This window comes from Numida meleagris, chromosome 10, assembly GCF_002078875.1.
Source record: "Numida meleagris isolate 19003 breed g44 Domestic line chromosome 10, NumMel1.0, whole genome shotgun sequence".
NCBI classification, from domain to species: domain Eukaryota; kingdom Metazoa; phylum Chordata; class Aves; order Galliformes; family Numididae; genus Numida; species Numida meleagris.
The window spans coordinates 10,664,401-10,685,026 of NC_034418.1; the positions used below are offsets into that span (position 1 = coordinate 10,664,401).

The 20,626-nt window shown below is 43.2% G+C and overlaps 1 protein-coding gene and 1 long non-coding RNA gene across 4 annotated transcripts in view; one reads left to right on the forward strand and one right to left on the reverse strand.

The window, feature by feature from the left end:
• LOC110404310 overlaps positions 1-8,185 on the forward strand; it is a 27,393-nt gene extending 19,208 nt beyond the window's left edge. Inside the window, exon 3 of the long non-coding RNA XR_002442156.1 lies at positions 1,928-8,185. This is a non-coding gene — a long non-coding RNA (uncharacterized LOC110404310). The remainder of the gene's footprint in view (positions 1-1,927) is intronic.
• Positions 1-20,626, reverse strand: part of WTIP (WT1 interacting protein) — a 79,136-nt gene that overhangs the window by 23,315 nt on the left and 35,195 nt on the right. Inside the window, exons 3-4 of one of the 3 annotated variants that reach the window (XM_021408445.1) lie at positions 18,405-18,478; positions 15,892-17,524 (exon numbers count right to left, since the gene is read on the reverse strand). The exons of the other annotated variants lie outside the window; for them this stretch is intronic. Of the exons in view, the coding sequence (XP_021264120.1) occupies positions 17,390-17,524; positions 18,405-18,478 (209 nt within the window). The 3' untranslated portion in view covers positions 15,892-17,389. Of the gene's footprint in view, positions 1-15,891; positions 17,525-18,404; positions 18,479-20,626 lie in introns of those variants that run through there. 3 annotated transcript variants of the gene reach the window in all.

Consider the following 20,626-nt stretch of genomic DNA (forward strand, 5'->3'; position numbering starts at 1 on the left):
AAGCATCTCTACAAGAAAGCAGTGCTCTCAGTGAGGGCAGGCGTTGGTATCTCCTGAGGCACTGCAGAAGGTACATGAGGACCTGTACATCCTGCTTCTTGCTGCAGCGTGCAGACCCTGGCAGCTCTTAGGTTGACAGAAGCTCCTCAAATTCTGCTCCTGTGATTTCCTCAGCACAGCACCCTGGCAGAATTCAATCAGGCCTGATTCTTCCCTGAATGAGAAGGAGTGGGAAGCCTATGGTGCAAAGCAAACATGGCAAAAAGGATGCTGTAAACTGACTCTCGGTGATGCTTACAATATCAAAGGTGTTTGGCAGCTGACTGCTCTGAGACATGAAACAACCTCACCTCACCCAAGCACAAAGCTGCAAGCCCCCATCCCAGCCACTATACAGCTTGTGAGCTGCTACTCCTCGATTCTACACAGCTCTGTACCAGCTGCCAAACACAGATAACTGACCTCCCTTCCTATGCAGCAGATGCGGTAAACAAAAAGTCTGTTTCATACCATCTTAGTTTCAGCTGAGACAGAGTTGTTTTTCTTCATAGTGCCTGGTACAATGGTTTTGGTTTTAGGAGAAAAACAATGTTGATAACATTCGGATGTTTCCAGTTGTTGCTGAGCAGTGCTGAACAGAGCCAAGGAGCTTCAGTTTTTCTGATTTCTTCTGCTGTCCTACCAACAAGGGGAGCAAAAGGAGTGGGGAGGCACAAGGGTCTGCTAGGCCTTACGGCCTCAGGCTGTGCCAGGGGAGGTTCAGGTTGGATGTGAGGAAATATTTCTTCTCCGAGAGAGCGGTCAGGTGCAAGAACAGGCTGCCCAGGGAGGTGGTGGGGTTTTTTTTCTGATTCTCTCTCCCTTCCCACTGGGAAGGAGGGCGTGAGCAAACGACTGTGTGGTGCTGAGCCACCTGCAGAGTTAAACAACAACGCATACAACACTCGCATTGCTGCCAAACTGAGGAAAACTACTATTTTCCCCATTTCACAGATGAAGAAAAAACAAGCCATCTATTAAGGAACTGACTTGCCTAAACTCATAAAGCAAGCAAGTAGCTTACTCACAAGATAATTACTATTATTAGCAATAATTTATAAGATTGATAGGTCTTCTACCTTAGAGGACTTCCATTCAGGGATAGTACAATAATTACCTCATAAACAAGAAGCAGCAAGTTATCACACAAAAAGTGCAGGCTGCACTGCGTTGGTTTCTACATACTGCATTTTAGAAATAAAGGCAAAAACCTACTTTCCGCTAACCCGCTAGGAGCATCTACTAAATGTTTGCATTAAACACAGTCAAACACCCAGCTCTGAGAGTGCCTTGCATCAAGTGAGCATCATCACCAACCCAAGCGTGCCAGCAATCGCCACCAGGGACACAAAGTCAGAAGAGCCATAGCACAGGGCACCTGTTGGCCTCAAGCAGCACTGTGCTGACTGGCCAGCCGGCCAAGGAAGCCCTCCACCAGGGTGCAAAGCTTTGCAGGCTGGGACAGCCACCTGAGGTGCTGTCAGGGCAGCTTCTTTTCTTGAGGTCCTGGAGCAACTCTGGAGCCCACAGAGCACTAACCTGTCCCGTGCAGCTGTAACCCAGTACTGTCAGATAAAGTTTAAGAAAAGCTTTAGCCAAATTTGTTTTAGCCAGCTGATTCAAGCATCTGGTCAAATAACCAGGTACATCTCCTGTCCACTGACAGAATGGGCCTGCTGCTTGGTTTTCCTTTAAGTGCCCGAGTACAGCCAAGTCTGGGTTACTATTCGCTTTCATAATACTGAAGCAAAAGTCAGAGTTTCTAACAAAACTTGAAGCAACTTGCAGATAGCTCATTATAATAATAATGAGCACTTATAACGAGCAGCCTAGCAAAGAGTTCACAAGTACAAGGTTTCACAAACACTGTGCTTCTTTCCTCTTTTAGCTGGATACCCACCTTGGCACATGCACCCCGTCGGACCAGTTTTCAGCAGCAGCAGGGAAGAGGCTCAGTTTCATATCTGACCCGAATAGCAGCAGGTCGGCCAAGACTGTGCGAGGGGACCACGGAGGTCCAAAGACAAGGGCAGAACACTGTCCAGCCTGGAACCCAGGTGCAGACATGTAACATCAGTTGTTACAGGAAGCTCTTTTTTTCCAAGTGCTCTTTTGCCTTGTTTACTATAGAAAACAAAGCTTATGTACTCAAAATGACAATATATGCCCATCTACTAAGTTTTAAACTGACACCTACATGTTGATAAGTTAGAGAGGCTCCAGGATAAAAAGGTTCCACTATATTAGGCAGAAGACAGACGGCTTGTAAGTGTTCCAATTAAGAATGAGGCATTTCACAGAGTTATCTTAGCATTTTGTAAAAAGTAAGCTAGAAATGATGCTGTCCCAAGGAATGATCACAATTGCTGTTCGCAACCAAGACAGCAAACATCGAAAAGAAAGAAGGCTCTTTGCAACTTTCTTTTAATACATAAAATCAGGATCAGCTCTAGGTTTTTAACATCAGTTTTCACATTTAACCATTTTGTGGGTTTCTACGTTTAAATGTATCTAATAATTACTTCCTGCACTGTTTCTATATTCTATGTGTTGCGAACTAAAAGGAAGGTGTAAGAGAATTGTTGCTTTAGCAAAGGATTCAACTTGCAGAAGGAAAAATGACCCACCATTGACACACGCTGTCCACAACTGTTCTCTCCAGTCTCCGTAACACTTGGCCTGGTGCTGAAAACACACCAGCCAGGAAGCCAAGATGGGGTAAGACTTTTTCCAACAGTTTCAAAAGCTGCTCCAGGCCCTTACGGAACAAAATGTGAATCGGATCGGGTTTTACAGTCTCAAGGAGGAGCTCCGAGTGCCGAAAACATCCTGCCCCCTTCCCCAGCAGCACTGAACACATCTTCAAAGCCCTTCTGGATGCTGTTAGCAGGGGGATATTTGTCTGTGGAGAGGTGAGTTTATCAAGTCACAGCCTTCAGTGGTAGATCTCCAGCCCCACACAGCATGATGCAACTGAATCAGGGGCTGACCCCCTCCTCTCCTTTATGAAACAAGAGATAGCAATGTCTCACTGTCACAGCATGGTTATTAGACCTAATTACTGCTTGCAGCACGCTTTGAAGTTGGAAAGTACTGAGCATTATTATATTTTAAGTACTTTGATGATTAAAAACATGCAACCGTTGGGTAATAATCATGATTTACTACTATCGTAGAGTAAGCAAGTTCATGTGAGAAGTCTGTGTTGTCTGAGGGGCTGACGCTACTTACAAACAAACAGCTCCCCTCTGACATAATGGGAATGCTGCAGCCTCAGCCTCTAAGATAATGCCCGGCACAGCCCTTAGACTACTCACGTGCTGCAAAAATACACCAGCATACTTTGTCATCATCATTATCTCTGCCAGGATATTTTTGATACATGTGCCTCTCCTCATAACTTCTCGGTGGAAGGTTTAAGTGGGAACAACATGCAAGATGACTAGTAATATCCTTTTTATTTCTCATGTTACAGTTGTATGGAACAAGAAGCCCATAGTTTAGTCAGAAAATGCAATGGACTGCAACTGAAGAGTTCAGCTGTACTGCTGCTAAAGATAAGGAAGCTTCCTTCGTTAAAACAGAGCTAATTAAAAGCCTGCACAGCCAAAACTATTGCCACGGAATATTATTTGAGTACCTGCCATTCCTGTTCGCTAGAAACACGCCTGGGTAGGTCTGACCACACACGAGCACAGACCTCAGCTCTGCCACTGCATCTCCCATGGAGGCGCGGCTCCTCCAGGGCCCTGCTCAGGCAGAAAGGGGTGGCTGTGTGAGAGCGGGTGGGATGGCTGGAGCTGCCCTGCTGCAGCATCTCTCCTCCAGCTGCCAGCACAGAGATGTCCTTGAGCCCCCAGCACAGCCCAGTGCTGCTCCAGGGGACACTTGATGAAGTATTTCCACGCTCTCCAAGTTTTGGTCCGAAACTCATGCAGCTTTCTGAGCACATCAGCCCCTGGCTCTTCATGCCTGACTGACGAACAAATTGTGCATATCTGTTTTATTTAGCAATGTTAAACATGGACCTAATTGCATGCTAACAGATTCAGATGCCAACCCTGCAGCAACTGATGCGGCAGCAGCATCATTACCAGTCTCATGTTAACATCTTAAACGAGTCTCTCAAAGGGTTGGACTAAAAGTGGCATACAGGAAGGATTAATACATAACAACATCTGCTCAAGTATTTCACAGCTGCCATAAGAGAGAAGGAAAATGCCTGCATGTTGCCCCAGAACCCTATTCGAGCGAAACCAGACTAGTCACAAAGTAGCCTGGGCTGAGCAGAAGTTGCATTCGCTTGTCTGCTGTCCTTCTGCAGCCAGAGCCAACACTGCGTTAGGAAACAAACTTTACCAGGCCAGACTTGGTAACTTAGTTTTACAACAGTTTGCCCAGGACTGCTGTTTCAGAGTCATTCTGCAAAGGCCATCCACAGGCTGCCCTTACTCTCTGCACAGACAGAACCCCACGTGCCACCCATGCCCACATCCCGGGAGCCCATCCTTGAGCCTGTGCCAGGGCAACTGGTCCCCAAGGGATCTGTGGCAAGGGCTGCAGATACTGTGCGATAGTACAGGGCACCACAATGGAGACCGCCATCCCTAGCATTAAATTCTCCAGCACAGATGCTGCAGTTTTTCTTGCCATGCAAGGTGCCAGCTGTGTGCCCTTGGAAAGCACAGAACTGCTTAGTTTGCCTTCTGACAGCATCACACAGATCCAGATTTCAAAAAATGTCAGGTTAAAAATTTAGATATACATTTTACTGGTTGAGAAGCAGGGACTAAGATAACTCAAACATTGAAAAGTGAATGCAATATTTGGAATACAGTCTGCCAAACTGGAGGCCAGAACATCAGTACGTCTGAGAAGCAGAAGATAAAACTAAAGCTAGAGGTTGATACTTTAAGAGAAATACCAAGTTTACAAACACAGAAGAAATTACTGAAAATATTAAATAACAATAACCTGTTTCTGTTACCTCCTCTACCCACTTAGCACAGGACAAAACTGATGCAGAATTTCATCCAGATGTATTTTCCTTCACTACGAAGGGGACACTCGCCTGCCCAGGAATTAAAGACGTGCCAAAAGAAAACAAAAGCTTCCAATGCTTTTTATTTATTTGTTATCATTTCTCCTCAACTGACACTTGAGTTTGAGCCTTCAGTTCTCCACCCCTTACTCTGGCTTCTGACTGCGTATCTGCAGAGAGGTTTTCTTTACTTGGGGTTTCTGTTACTCACTTAGTTGAAAACAAGGAGCACCAAGGCTGCTTAGCCCCTCAATACCCATTAGTTACATTTTTCTTCTCCATCTCCTCCACGGGAGCATAACTGCCCCAAGTAAGGCGGGACAGGGTCCATGTGGAGCATGCAGCCGTGGCAGCAGGGTGCAGCCGTGCAGCATCTCTTTGTACTGGGCAAGGAGCTACCGACAGACCTGCACCCCAACCCCACTGCCCGCAACTGGGGTGGGTGACATTTCCATCCCCCACCACCACCGCCTGGTCCCCATCTCACAATGCTCAGCGCTGCTGCTTTGTGAGAGGAGGGGTGAATTTTTAGGGCTTTCAGGGTTTTTAAGATAGAAAAAAATCAATGCCAAATTCCTTTGAATAGAAGATACTGCGTGTTGGCAGAAGCCACTTTTCACAGACTGCAGCCGTTTGAAATCTGAAACACTAAAAAGTGGCTACTGTGGATGTGCTGTATTCTTCTTTTCAAAGCAATCTGGCACACAATTTTGGTTCCCCGTTTCAGGACCCAATCCTGCATTCCTTTCACGCTCAGACTCCCATTGACTTTAAGGAATGCAGGATTGGATCCTAAATGTGTGCTTTACTCACACAATAGCTCCTCATGGTTACGATCTATTGAGAAAGGCACACTTTCAAAAACCATTTGGAATTGCAGGCTCATCCACCGGGCCAGAATGCTTGTAAAGATCTTCCATTATTTCAGGAAAAATGCTCGGTGTGTGAATTACACACACACATGTACATTCACACATTTTTCTGGTTTCAAGCTGCAGGCACAGCTTAGCTTGAGATGCATCAAAATATTTTGAGCGGTGGCCTGATAGCTAATAAAGAAACCACGCGTAAATTTAGTTTCTGAAAACAAGCAAAACTCCAGGGAAAAAGAAAACACTAAGGCAAATATATAAGCAGCTGAATCTTTAGGATGGTTTTTCAGAGAACACTTGTAAAAGCCTTTAAAAGACCGGCACCAGCTCAGACAAAACAGAGTCCAGCACTGCTATTTTTGAGGATGCCGTATATTGAGTTACGAGGCTATTACAATGCAAATCTCAAATGTACAAGCTTTTTACTTGGCCGTAAACACAAAACAGTATACATTGTCCTTTCAGAAGAAAAGGTTTGCTGCTAAAATAGCAGAAGCCCTACGTAAATAACCAACATTCTTTCTGACTGAGGTCACTGACTTGGCCTATTCAATTCCGGGCTAGTCTGGGATTTGACAATCTAAGCAGGGGAGAGGCCCTTTCCTTTTTTTTCAAAAGAATGCTGGGATTTTATTTGAAATTTAAACTCTTGCAAACAAAAGGTGGCATCGTACGCTAGAGGCCTATGAAGGTGGAGTACAGGATGTGTATTGTTTTCTCCCTTTACATAGATTCTTTCAGGAGAGAGTATTCAGTCTGTGAACAAATTCTAATCAAATATTATCAAGTAGGTAGAAGTAGCACGACACGAACAGTTTTAAGGGATTAGGAAATTTGCTTCTAAAAAATTTTGATCCACTGTATCTATTAAAATGTTTGTGTGGTAATTTAAAATGTCTTTTAAAAAACCTTTAACTGAAAATTCCTCCATGATTTAAGTTCCTGTACTAACTCTTATTTGTATGTTAAAAAATAACCACTCGATACAAATTAGCTGTGGCTGCAAAGCAGCATTCATTTTCAATCTCTATCGCAAGTTGATCTGTCCCAAAGAGGCAGCTGGCAGCTTGCTGTTTTTCCTGATTCCTGCTGCCCAGCCCTTATCGGGGCACTTCACAGACCCACCCCCTCGTATAAAACAGTGGCCAATTCTGTGTCTGCGCTGCTAACCAGGCTCTGCGCTGCTCTCAGCCAGCACAGGAGCAGCGCGCACACTCCTGCCACACCAAGGTACTGTACCCACAGCTCCCATCACATACAACTATCCTAAGCTGAATTTGCAGCTAGTAGAAATTGTTCTGCCCCCAACATACTGTGTCTTTGCTATGCACTAGCTAAATGGTAAAATCTAGATGAAAACGAGACAGTTTATCACTTTGACACGTTTGTAGCTCAAGGTAAACTCTAGACTTTCCTCTGCAGTTTACTTTAACATGCCATGATATCAAAATGAAAAACTCATTACCTTCTCTTGGATTTTGCCTCGTGTCAGCTAGTACACTGAAGAGAACACCTTTATATCCAGAAAGCATGCTCTTGCTGCCAAGAAGCCTTGCGTTTTTGCACTTAGGTTGGTAATACATCTTGCTCTGACTGCTATGCAGCTTTCATCTTAACTAAATCAGCAAGCCTGAGTCTGAGTGGAGAGAATGTGGAGGGTACATTTCTGGCCCAGTCTAGCTGTGTGACCAAGCTGTCAGTCTCCAGTAGGATTATGTAGATAAATAGCTAATATCTTTTGTTACCTTGCTGGAAAACCCCACCTTTCTTGGCAGGGTATCCACAATCTCCATGCCATGTTTACTCTACTGTGGAATTCTCTCTTCCTTTCTCTCTCCTCCTACTCTTCTGTCAGGTTATTTAACCAAAAGGTTACTTAGTGCTGCAGGAACTAGAAGATCTCTGACCTTCGGTACTTGGGCAAAGCGTTCCTGTACTGACCATATTATAAACTCTGCAGATACTTTCAAGCTTCCATACGTTTTGCAAACGTCACAATTCAGCAGATGTTTCCTTTCTTTCCCCATTTATGTATTTATTCCATCCCATCACCCATCAATTCCAGGATTAAGGCATAAATTATTTCCCTGGAGCTCTGACAGATGAACCTGCATTTAAAAGGAGTTTGTAAAAATGTATGCTAAGCATGTATTTGAAAACAGAAATGCAAGAGCCTGCACTGATCTAATAGCTGTTTTTGGCCTACATATATTAACATTTCTCTTAAAATATAATTTTTATGAGCTAGCAAACAGATGTGCTAACAGGGAAATGATAATAATAATAATAATAATAATATTAATAAAGCTCCAAATGTATTTGAGTGAGGAGTTCTTTTTTCAGGACTGGGTTTACAACTGCAAAAAATTATAAAAAACAAGGGCAAAATAACACAGGCTGCTGAGTAAAAGCCGTAAGAGGCCTTCCCACCACTCAACGAGCTGGAAGGGAAGGAGGTATGTCTCTTACCCCAAGGTAGCTTCTGCTGTGGGAAGCCTCCATGGCTCCATCACAGACTCAGACTTTGTTATCAACAAAGAATTCAGCTTTCCCAGCTGCTGCCTGTGAGCTGGGACTTAAAAGAGTACTTGTCTTATCATACCCTCCCAGGGGTCCCAGCATGAGCCCATTCCATGGCAAAATACATCCATCACCAAACTGCAGTCGGTTCCAGCCCAAGCCTTCCTGACTCTGCAGGACACAGCCATCCCAAGCAGCCTTGCTAGCTGTTACCCGTGGAACATGGTGGGTGGTTTTTATTCAAGCTCCATTAAGAACCACTGCAATGGCAGCAGCAAGGAGCCATCTAGCACAGTATCCTGCCTCCAACTCCGGCCAAGAGTTGAAATTAAACGGGAAAGTGCATTAGAAACAGGGCTTGCATAGGCTGATGTGTTCCCAAGAACAACTTCGCAGCTTCCAGCAAGCAGCACTTTAGGCCTTCCTACACTGCGGGTTGCATCAGAACTATTATGTTTTATAGCCTCGCTGGACCAATCCTTCTTTAATTTGTCTAATTCCTCTATGAGCTCATTTATACTTCTGGCATCCACACTGTCCCTATGGCAGCGAGTTCCACAGTTTCATTATGCATTGTATGCATAATTTTCCCCTTTTGTTTGTTTTAAACCTCTGCTGATCTCAGCTTCTGTTGCTTCCTACAGAACAAGGCAGCCTCTCCAGCCATCACCACAGGACTAGAGAAGAGTGTTGTATATCAAAGCCTGAAACTTCATTCTTGAGCTGCACCTGGCAATGAAAAAGATGCAGGTCACAGACACAGCTGGTATTTTTAGCAAATAGCTTTCTGACACTCTGCTCAGGTCCTTGCTGTACAACACAGAAGCAGACACCTACACACGACTAAAGAACTCCTTGCTCTCTGTGTGTGAGCTCCCAACGGGAGATGTGACTAAGCCACCAAGTTCTGGACTGCCCCAAGTTAACAAGCAGCCTTCATGAGAAGTGAAGTGCTATACTTCACACAGGACATAATTCCTATGAGAATACATTCAAAAGAAGCAGTCACTGTACTCCAGTAAAATTGAAGGTGTGGGTTTTTTGTTTGTTTAAAAAGGTCATTTAGTCCTGACTGCTGTCTGGATATTTAAGCCAGGAATCCACCAGAAACTCCACCTGACAAACTTAACTTGCAGAAGTTAGTTAGATGCTTTGGGCACTGAAAGTTGGCTGAGGGCACTGCAGACCTCTCACCACTGCTACCAGTTCTTTCCTGCAAGTCATTGTTCTCTTTTTCTTTCAAGTTCAGACTCAACTCAAAATCAGAGCTTAGTCTGAATGGAAACTTGATCAAAAGCTGGCACAGAGAAACAAGTCAGACTGCCAGATGTCACCTTTGCATAGAGTTAGTTGCAGCATCACCTTCTTTCCTAACACTTTTATACATAAAGTATGCTGAGCACAAGGAGTGGACGCAGCCCAAACCTGTGGCAACACGCAGGAGTGCCTCAAGGGTGATGAGTGATTTCCTAAACCATCTTCTGAGTTATCTCAGAGAAACAAGAATGGATTTGCACAGGAACAGCTTACTTTCTTCCTCCTAGTAGCATTATATGCGTCAGCACCTCTCTGTGAGTAGCATCAAAGGATGCTGCTGCTGAACCTAAACACACTGGTAGTGCTTGAACTGAGTCACATCCAGAAAGTGTTGAGCAGCCAACACCAGTGGCACCCATGCGTTTGTGAAATCAAGCTCACAGTGCTCAAATTCTCATTCTGAGATAAACCTTTGCATTAACATGAGATTATTGAGAACTACAGTGCCTAGAGAGCAACAGCTTAAACTCTAAATTTGATAATGCAAGTTCACCATCTGGAAAGGGGGGTCTAAATATGTTCTCTTTCAGCAACAACAGCGCTAAGAAAGCTTAGACAGGTTAGTAGTATACTATATCAAAAATCTCAGGATGGCAAAGCGTTACAATGCTCTGCCAGTTCTCAAGCACAGTCTTTGGGTTACTGGCCGAATGCCCGTAAACCACTGACAATTACTGAGCAGGAAACTCAAAAGAACTAAGATAACTCTTCTCTTTTTCATACTAGTGAATGATTATAGTGATGTTAATAATGTTACTCTGGATTTATTCCACTTCAAGTAAACCTTGCTAGGATCTTAGATGTGTTTTAGCTGATGTTCTGGTATACTTTGCTGTTAATGAAATACAACTGAAAATTGTAATTGTACTGAATTACTGAAATGAACTGAGGCTTACTCAGCCAATTCAAAATACAATCAGAAAACAGCCCTGCCAAATAGCCTGTCCTTGGTATTTTGTGACAGACCAACCACCGCTTCCTGCACCAGGTCACATTAGAACTAAAAGCACAAGCAGTTTCCAAGACACGAAGCTGAATAGGTAGGGCTTCTGATAGTTCACTCACTCCTCTTGGCACTCAGGTACAATAAGGATATTGTTCCCTTAATGCTCAGCTTTCCTTTTAAGAACTATGTGAGATTTCAGCCAGTTCTCCCCAACGATTAGTTCAGGATGAATGTACTTAACTCAGGATTCAGCTGGAAAGAGCCCAAGTAGATGCAATCAATTTTCCACTAAGTCCACTTCCTTCTCCTCTTCCCTAACCAGCATGAGACATCAGCTTGCCACTGCAGCCAGTGGTGACTAAAACAATGAAAACCTTTGCCTTCAGCCATGCTTATATCAAACCTAGTTATTCCCTCTTTTGGATTATTTCCCTGATGCTTTTTCTTTTTTTCCCTCACATCCCATTCACAAAACGTTGGGCTAGAAAAACCTTAGTGGAAAAGCAGCTATACAGCAAACCACAAACACCAAATGCATTGGTTGCTATAAACTCCAATGTTAACCATTCCAAACCGTACAGAATCAGTTGCAGAATTTCACCGATATTGCAATTTCCCCTTCACATATTTAACTGGAACCTCCCCAAGACGCTAACGTGCAGGTTCTGCACGCCTGCACCTGCTGACATCTGAGCTGTACCATATCTGCGTCTAACACCAAATTATCTTTACCATCATCATCATCTAAACACTGCAGTACTTCTGAGATACCAGCCACCGGTTGCTTTACTTGAGCCAACCCCACGCACTGTTGCCTGAAAATCAACTTTTCTAACAGCAGGGATCATTTACTCCTCAAATTTAGCCAGTGTAATAAAAAAGTAACATTTTTCCTTTTTCAAAAACAAGGCTTAGAAAACATGATCTCTGACTCTCACCTACATGTCTTCTTAAGAGTTTAAGTGGACAATTTCCAACCTGATTTCCCCGAACTTATAAACTCTTCTTTCTTAAATAACTTGTGGAGACAGCAAAACAAATCTGGTGACTAGGAATTCTTTAGGCTTTCTTCCTCTAGAACAGTGGTCCTCAAAATTTTCTTAATCACGTTCCTCTTTCAGTTAAAATATTTTCAGCATCTTCAATATATATACACTTGTTTATAGGTCACACATACATGTGCTATTGAAGTTTTAAAGTTTTCTTCCTGCAGTCAATCATCGTGGGCATCCCCTGGGACACATGCACCCTACTTTGGAGCTCACCGCTCTGGAGACTGCTGGGTTGGTAATAGCAATCCAGCAAATTGCTTCCACAGGTCTGAATTTACACCGCTGTGGTTCCTAATGTCAGGAATCCACTGACTTACTCTAAGCTATCTGCATTATTTCCAGGAAGAACTTTGCAGGGACCACAGCTGGAAGAGCAACAGGGTAGAGTACCCGGGCAGCCAGCAAGGTAACTGAGGTCCAATAACTCTATCCAATTTAACATTAAGAAAATGCCATACTTACGATTTAAAATACATTGCTAGAGAACCATTTAGACACAGCAGCCAGTAATAAAAGCGGATTGCTAAATACATGCCTATAGAGACTTTTATAGAGGTAATACATCAGATCCCTCCAACTCCACACAGGTACAACTAAAGAGCTGGTAGACCTTGTTAGCAGCCGTATTCTGCATGCATGTGTACAAGCACCGTGAGTCATCTACACCAACACAGCCAGCCTTGCTGTCAGAAGCCAGCAGCATCTGCTAGCTTTACTTCTTCTCCAGCAGATACTACAACAGTTCCTCTCTTCAGCTTCTTTGCCTATTACGAGCTAGGCAGCTCATCATTCCCTTTTACCGTTATTCTGAATACTGTGGAAGTTCACAGGAGTGTGTCAAACTGAGTTGAGGTTTGATAGTTTCAGGCAAGAAAAATCAGTCTGAGGGCTGGTGTGGGAGGGAAGGGAGAGAGCAGCAAGGCTCAGGAGGGAACCAGAGCAAAGGGCAGTGCTGAAAACCAGGCTGCCTGCCCCACACCGAGGCCGGGCTGCAGGAAAGAGACAGAGAGCAAGCAGGGAAGGGCAGTGCTAGGGAGCAATCAGCTGAGTTGCAGGGAAAGCAGCAGTGAGAGCAGATGGGGAAGCGAGTATGAAGTTATTTGGGGTCCTGAACAAGAGAAGGAATACAGCAGTTTTTGTGTATCAATAAAGGGAACTTGTGAAGATTAAACAGGGTAGTGCACAAAGCAGCAGAGGAACCCCTTGCAATGTGTCCAGCTCAGCTGCCTCCATGCCACCTTTGCTGCGTGCAGCGAGCATGCAGAGGGAAGAGAGGACATCTCTGAGACTTGCAACCTGTCTTTGTGAGCCTGCTGCTAACAGCACGAGGCAGTGAGCACTCTCATAGGATTTCAGGAATGTTTTCAAAAGGCCTCTGTAACCTCACTGACATTGATGTTTAGCGTGGGGTTTGAACGCATCTCAGAGGCCATGGCTATCAGCAGCCTCTCCTACACCCTTCTCTCCCAACACACTCCTGCACAACGCAACAGCAGTGCCTGCAAAACCACTTGGCAGAAAATGCTCTGCAAGAATAACAATGCTTACTATCTCTGGTAGGATTCCACATCTCTACCCCCGTCAAACAAATTAAAGCTACATCTTTGTTATTTCACTTCGTAGGACTAAGTACAGAGAAGTGGGAATAGTCTTTGCCATTTCAGGTTGCAAAGCTGTCCCTTCATCACCCAGGAACGGCAATGTTATAAGTGAAATGTTGAAGCACCTGTCCCCAGAGCAGTGTTAGCAGATTGTTCTGGCCACAGACCTGTTCCTCAAGTACTAAACATCTGGAGGAAGAGGACGACTAAGCATCCTGCAAATACTCAGTGATGTTCCCTATGTAACCCATCCTCACTCCTTGCATGCACAGAACCTGCTGGGATATCTGGACCCGGCAAGAAAAACAAACTACACCTCAAACTATTACATTTCCACTTCCTCCACTGCTTTAAGAAAATAATTCTCATTGATTTATTTGAATTTTGAGCCAGGAGCGGTGGCGAGCTCTCATGAAAGAGAGTATCGCTAAGGGATGACTGTCTGAAGGGACAGCACAGAGCAGTTTAGGAGTGGATAGCGGCCACAACCAAAACGCTTTCACTCTCAGCAGCCCAGCACCGCTTTCCAGACACACATGGATACTGCAGTGTATCACATTATCTCTTCTGGCTGCCAAAGTGCACTGGCTGTGCTCAGATACTGGTCCTGAAAACTGCCAAATGGAGTCAATAATCCTACAAATGGAGGAATACTGAATACAGACTGGATGTAGGCCATGAGGGAGGCCACAGTGGGGTTCTGCTTCACGTCTGTTTTTAGAAAGTATTTGCAGCACCTAATTCAACACCATGGGATAGAGTTCTCAAGCATGAAGATTTCTTATTTGTGACAGTTCAATGCAGGGCACCCACACAGAGGCTCCACTCTAATAAAATAGGTCTTTTTCAGTAAAAATATTAATTCCTTATTATTGCTGGCATAGTGCTTGTTATCAAAATTCCTTGGTTTTTATGCAAGGAGAGGGAACAGGCTCACCTAGGGAGAACCGCACTGTAAAGCTGTTAGTGTCAGTGTGATTGGAGCAGGCACCTGCTGCTCAACAAAAAGCTCGCAGCACTGCCCACAAAGTCAGAGGTACTTTGACAGTAAATGGAAATGGATTTGGCCATGAACAATGATAAATCTAAAAATCTCAGTAGAAGTTCTGGTCAAAGGAAGAATTTTCAGGAAACGGGATATTTATTAGAAGGAGAAAAAACGTTTACTGCGTAAGATCTAGTTTACTGATTTTATTCCTCGTGTTTTGAGAAAAAGAGAGGGGCAGAGAAGAATTCCTACCTGCTTATAACCAAGCTAAAATTTCCTGAGAGGTCTAAGAATGGAAGACAATATCCACCCACTAGCAAGTAAGTCTGGAAAGTGACCTGCAGAGTCAATTCATCAGAACAAAGTTGCTCATTTTATAACAGTAAGTTTATAAGGAAGTAAAACATTCAGCTCATGTCAAATAGCAGGGGTCACCGAAGTACTTTCCTTGGTGCCCAAGGACAGCCCACCGCAGCTATAATCGGCCGATCCTCCCAGGTCCCATCATTTAAATGAGAAAAAAATGTATGGTTGTTTATGTGGGCTTCGCGCCAAGCCCATTTCTCTGATACGCTTCTCTGGTGTATTTGTGTCTCACATCCGATTTAGAGAGTCCTCTGAATACTGGAGACAGCATTCCTTGGATACTTAAAATAAATTAAAAACACAACATTGGGCTTGGACAGAGGAATGGGAACATTATTCACATGGCCCATGCACTAAGGACTCTAGGGAATGGTGCTGGGAAAGTAGTCTTTTTAAAATCTACATTAGTCCATGTATTTAATGACATATAATCCTCAAAATGGTCCTTCATAAACTGTAAATATGCAGTATTTGAGCAAGTAATTATTTTCAGTAGCATGCTGTAACAGCTGTATGGTTTGGCTGCCAGATACTGCAAATGTTTATTCCAGCAAATGCATCTATTTGTGATATAACAATTGTTACTTAACAGTTTACAAAACTTGTCACTCCTTCGGTACTTTCATCTCAGGATCTCTTAATTCTTTTCAAAATATTAATGCAATCAGCACAGAATCACTCATGTGAGATAGGTAAGAATTAGCTGCATGGGAAAAGTCAGACTGGTTCAGTGATTTGCCCACAACGACAAGTCCGTAGCAGAGTAGCATAAAACCCCATCCCCTCATTCACAGGGCTGAGTTACCCCTTCAGGACCACCGACTTAATAATTCTTTCAGCTGAAAATGATTCTGCCTTTTGTTAATATCCTCTGCCAAAAGGAAGCTGGAAAGACAATGTCAAACTCTTCCCTGTCATTGTACGTTCAGGGACAATACTACCAGGTCTGCTGCTGCTGTTTAATCAATTTCATAAACACAAAGACAAAAGATCATCTATTTTGTTTCATATGTAGCAAAAGTCTTCTGACAAACAGCTTTCTTACACCCATAAGAAATAAAAGCATTTTTAAGGTGAAAAGTGATAGTGGTAGCCTTTGATCTGTGAAATTATTTTGAAAGATAAAACCCAGGCTGTTTTCTGGTGTGAAACATCAATGAGTTTTCAGGCCATACAGATGTCTCTCCCTTGAATTCAATACTAAACAAAAACTACTAGTGAGGACGAGTCAGTAATCTTGCTCGGATAGGAGACATGGATGAAATGCAAAGAGAGACAGTCCTTTGCTAGAGAGCACGCGAGGATGAAGATAGCAGAAGCATAAAAACATGTTTCTGCTTCACACCATCTCCATCAACAAAAGCTTCACAAAACATTTCTCTGGCAGATTCTGTCCAGCTTAGGCAGGACTTGCAGGGCTGAAGAGAGCGGTGCAAGAGGGGCTTGGGAGGAGAGGTCCTAGCTCTGCAGTGCAGAGCGTCACCAGGGGGATGGACAGCAAGAAGTCCATGACTGGAAACAAAAAAAACAGGAAAATAGGCAACAGGAATATGAACAGAACATGACTCAGTTGAAAAGGTACATGGAAAGTTTGGAAGAGAAGCTTTGTTTGTGAGGAGGAACTTACTGAAGCTTCCACAGCTGCAAAGTGATATAGTCTTAACTCTTTGGTTAGGAATATGATGGGCTGCCAACAGTCTAAAGTCTTCATTCCCTGGGACAACACTAGTCAAAACACAGAATGTTCAGGGTACAGTGAAGTTTCAAGCAGTGCCAAGGACAAGCTGACAATTTTCTGGAGACAGTTACTAACAAGCAGTTAGATGAAGGTCTCTACTAAAGAAAAATATTATGCTCATTTGAAATGGAGAACAAAAGATGCTCAAACAGAAACGGTGAAGTCTGAATTCTTCAGTTGTAGAGCAGACACATACCAGAGCAAACATATGCAGTGAGAAGGAAGAATTAATGAAGGAAAAGAGAAGGCTGGCTTTCCCTTCACTGAAACTGCATCCCATAAAAACTGAAGTCTATTTCTTCAAAGACACCAGGGAAAGAATCATGTAAGGAGGGCGCAGAACGCACCTCTGGTCAGCCCAGAGCAGGGGCAGTGAGGTCCACACATCTGAATGGCAGGACAGAGGAATGAGAGATTCAGTTAAGCAATAGAACATCCAGGAGACACACTTTTAGAGGGGGGACAAACCCATGCACGTGGGTATGTTTTGTACATGGACAGGTTTGTAACTCAGGCCCAAATTCACACAGATAAGCACCAGAAAAGAAACTGTCAGTCGTGGGAAGAAGAATTGATTTACTGATTGCTGAGGTGATCAAAGACAAAACCGATTAACCAATATGTGCGAAGGTACACCTAACTTATCAAGGAGTGACAATATACTGAGTTAGAAATGCTTTAAGATAACTATGGCCTTTTGGGGCTTGGTTTTCAGATAAGTTGATACTCTGAATACTAAAGTATGAAAAAGTATTTTGCAAAACACATAAGAACAACATACAGCAGAACCTAGACCAATAAAATTACATTCAGCAACTACCTCCCTCTCCCCCCACATCTCCTTTTATCTGTTTTCTTTTACACTTTTTTCCCTGTTTTTTTCCTTTGTTTTTAGTTAATACTCAAAAATTACAGACCATGGAAAAAGGAAGCAGAAACATCTGTTGATAATGTTTGTGATTTCCCTGTGCTCTGTTCTGGATTATCTGGATTTCTTCTCCTTTGAGAGATGAACTCAACAGCAGCACAAGGGAATCTTCTCTCCTGGAAAAGCAAGGATGTCTCCCCAGAAAACATTTTAAATGGACAGAGAGGAAGACAAGAAAGAAGAGGAAGAGCAGAACAGAAGGATGGAAAAAAATGGCAGAGAAATGGGTTTCTAAGACAATCAAGGGCGGCATATAATAGATATTGATAAGGAAACTGGTAAATTTTTTGCAAATCTTGTTATGATAAACAATAGGCGGCATTCCAAACACAAAATTACATAAGTGATTAGGTTTTTTTGTAGTATTTACCATAGTTCTTAAAAAATAAAAAACTAAGGCTGAAACCTCTGAGAGCATAGTTTTTGCATTTTAGATTTCCAATCCCTGAAAAGACCACAAGTGCTGTCTATGATAGTTTCCATATTATTAATACAAAAATGTATTTGAAGGAGGATATCTATGGTCAGTCAGTCAATGCAGAGAAAAGTTTCCATCATTAGTTGCCAAGCAACCTCCACCAATTAAAATAACCATCCAACGCAATTAATGCTAGAGTAATTAATGGGAGAATGCAATCAATACTTTCCAAGGATACAGAGATGGAGACAAACCACTGGCCAACTACTAATCTCATGTCCTCTGTGAATCAGAAATAGAGGATGGTGGAAACATTTTCCATTTCTCTGTTGGACAGTTGCTGAGAGAAGAGTGATATTCTGTGTTAAGATAATTAATAAGCACATGTTTATCTTTGAGCATCTGAGGTATCTCCCTGAAAGCAAGGACCCAGGATTGGGATAATCAGATGTGCTGCCCCTAAATAACAAGTCCTACCATACCTCTGAACCAACTAGATTTAAAGCAGTCGCAGAATTGAAAGTCTTTCGCGACATAACATCTAGCAGAACTGTCTGTAAAGACACAGATATATTTACCTGAAACCAGAGCTGCATCAGACCATAGCGTGGTTGGGACTTAGAGCAATGCAGAAAGCACTGCAAAATACATCCTGAAAATAACAACCAAAAGACAAAAAAAACTCACTACCATCAGCAAAAGAAAACAACTCATAGCTAAATACATTGTGCATGAAGGAGTTTCCTATGTCAGTTCCAATTCAGACACTTCTAACTACCCTTTCCCCATCCTCTCATTTTTCTGAAGCTAAGAATACTCTTGAATTCCAAATTGATCGAGATAAAGTTAATATTTTCCTACCAGTTGATACCTGAATGTACTTGGGCTCCTACAGGGGCTGGTATCCAAGTTTGACTTTGAAGTATCAGGAGACAAGATTACATTCCTTTGCTAAGACACATTCATGGTTCAGAGTCTTGTGCAAGGTAAACCCAACCATCTTCAGCCAGCTGTTATCTCTACAATCTGTCTCTTTTTAAAGCAAGTACCTCCCTTTCAGTGAGTTTTGCATTAATAGATATTCCTGGATTGCAGCCACAGACATACCTTACATAACTTGTAATTATCCTTCTCGATAGGTGTTAAAACTGAAGGCACAGAGCTAAGTGCAAGCTGTAGCTTTTCCTAGAGTTGCAGAATGACTCAGGCAAAACTCTGCGCTCCTGGAGCATTGTTGCAAGTTAACTCAAATACGCATCTACAGTAACCAGTCTTAGCTACCTATGCAGACGCTGAGATTACTACTTCACAAATCCTTTGGTACTTTTTCCTAACTGAACTTACTCCTCTCCAAAGCGCTTCGGTTTTTCCATGAATCATTCCTCAAAATAACTGCCTTGCACACGGAGCACATCAGGAGCTACTGGCAGCTCCATTTATGGCTTGGAAACCACCAAACATTCAGGTGGCCATGAATTCAATCTGAACACGGGGTCTGAGTTGAGGATGAGTAACAATTGCAGTTATGCAAGTTTGGGGCATCCAGCTCGCACGCTCCAGGCCACAGGGGTCGGCAAGGAATGTTCCCACATGCACAGTACTGAATCACCCGCCAGCTTGTCTTCCCCTAAGCACCAGGTATTAACCAATGGCTCTGACAGGATTACAGACCAAAAATTCCAAAATTCCAGTCTGCTCTGGTCGGACGGTATGCGGTTAGAAAACTGCAGAGGAAAGTGTGCAGTGACGTGAGCAACCCAGCAGACTTTCACTGCTCAGCTTTGTACCCCTCAAAGCAGTATTCATTAGCTTCTCTGCCTTCAGTGTTCTCACTGCGTTCCTCCGTGGTCAGATAGTTGCACAAAATGGTGTTAGTCAGATAAACAGATACTGAAACTGAGTCACCTAAATTTTAGCCACGAGGCACAGAAGAGTTAAAAGCCAACAACACGCACACACAAATTTGTACCGCCATGATTACCAACCCTACAGTAAGTGGACAATGTATACATCTCAGACTTGACACTGAATTTTATTTTACATGAACGTAACATTCACAGAGAATCTAACTGAAGACTCTGAAGCAAACACTGGCAATGTGCAATTTGGATGCAGTGACTCATGCTAGACTTATAAACACCTGGAGACAGAACAAATATGAATTGAAAACAAACCTTTCACCAGGATTTTCATTTTATTCTATTAAAAACACAGCACAACATCTAACCACCAAAGCTCATTGACTGCTGATAAATACACTGAGGGGAAACATCCCTGAAGGGAAACATCCTTAAAATGTTCTGTGCCTTACTAGCACCAAGAGCAAACAAAAGTTCAACTCGAGGCAGCAAACACGGAGAAGAACTTTTCCAATGCTACAAGGAACTTGTACAAGTAGGGACACAACCAGCTTCCTATTAATAGACATCTACATACAGCAGCACTCAGTGGCCTCAGTAAGAAGGCAGCTGTTGTCTCTGAGACATAATACAAGTGTACAGTCAAGTTGCAAATACAGCTATGAACTGATTCCCCTTTTACACCAGTTGGAGGGCAGAGGCTAATTCAGAACGGCACGTCATACCTTCAGGGCAACAATACCTACTGCTAGCTGTCCCTCTTGGGCCTTTTAGAATGATTGTGCTGAAAGCTTTCACTGTAAACTCTGTCTAAGAGATGCTTGTACCAATGAGTTTTGTACAGTCTGGACAAAGGCTAGTGGTGAGGCGGCAGCAGCACTGCCAGTGAGCAGCTGAACTGTGATACCTTTATGTTCCATCCCTTGAAATGAAACAGCCGT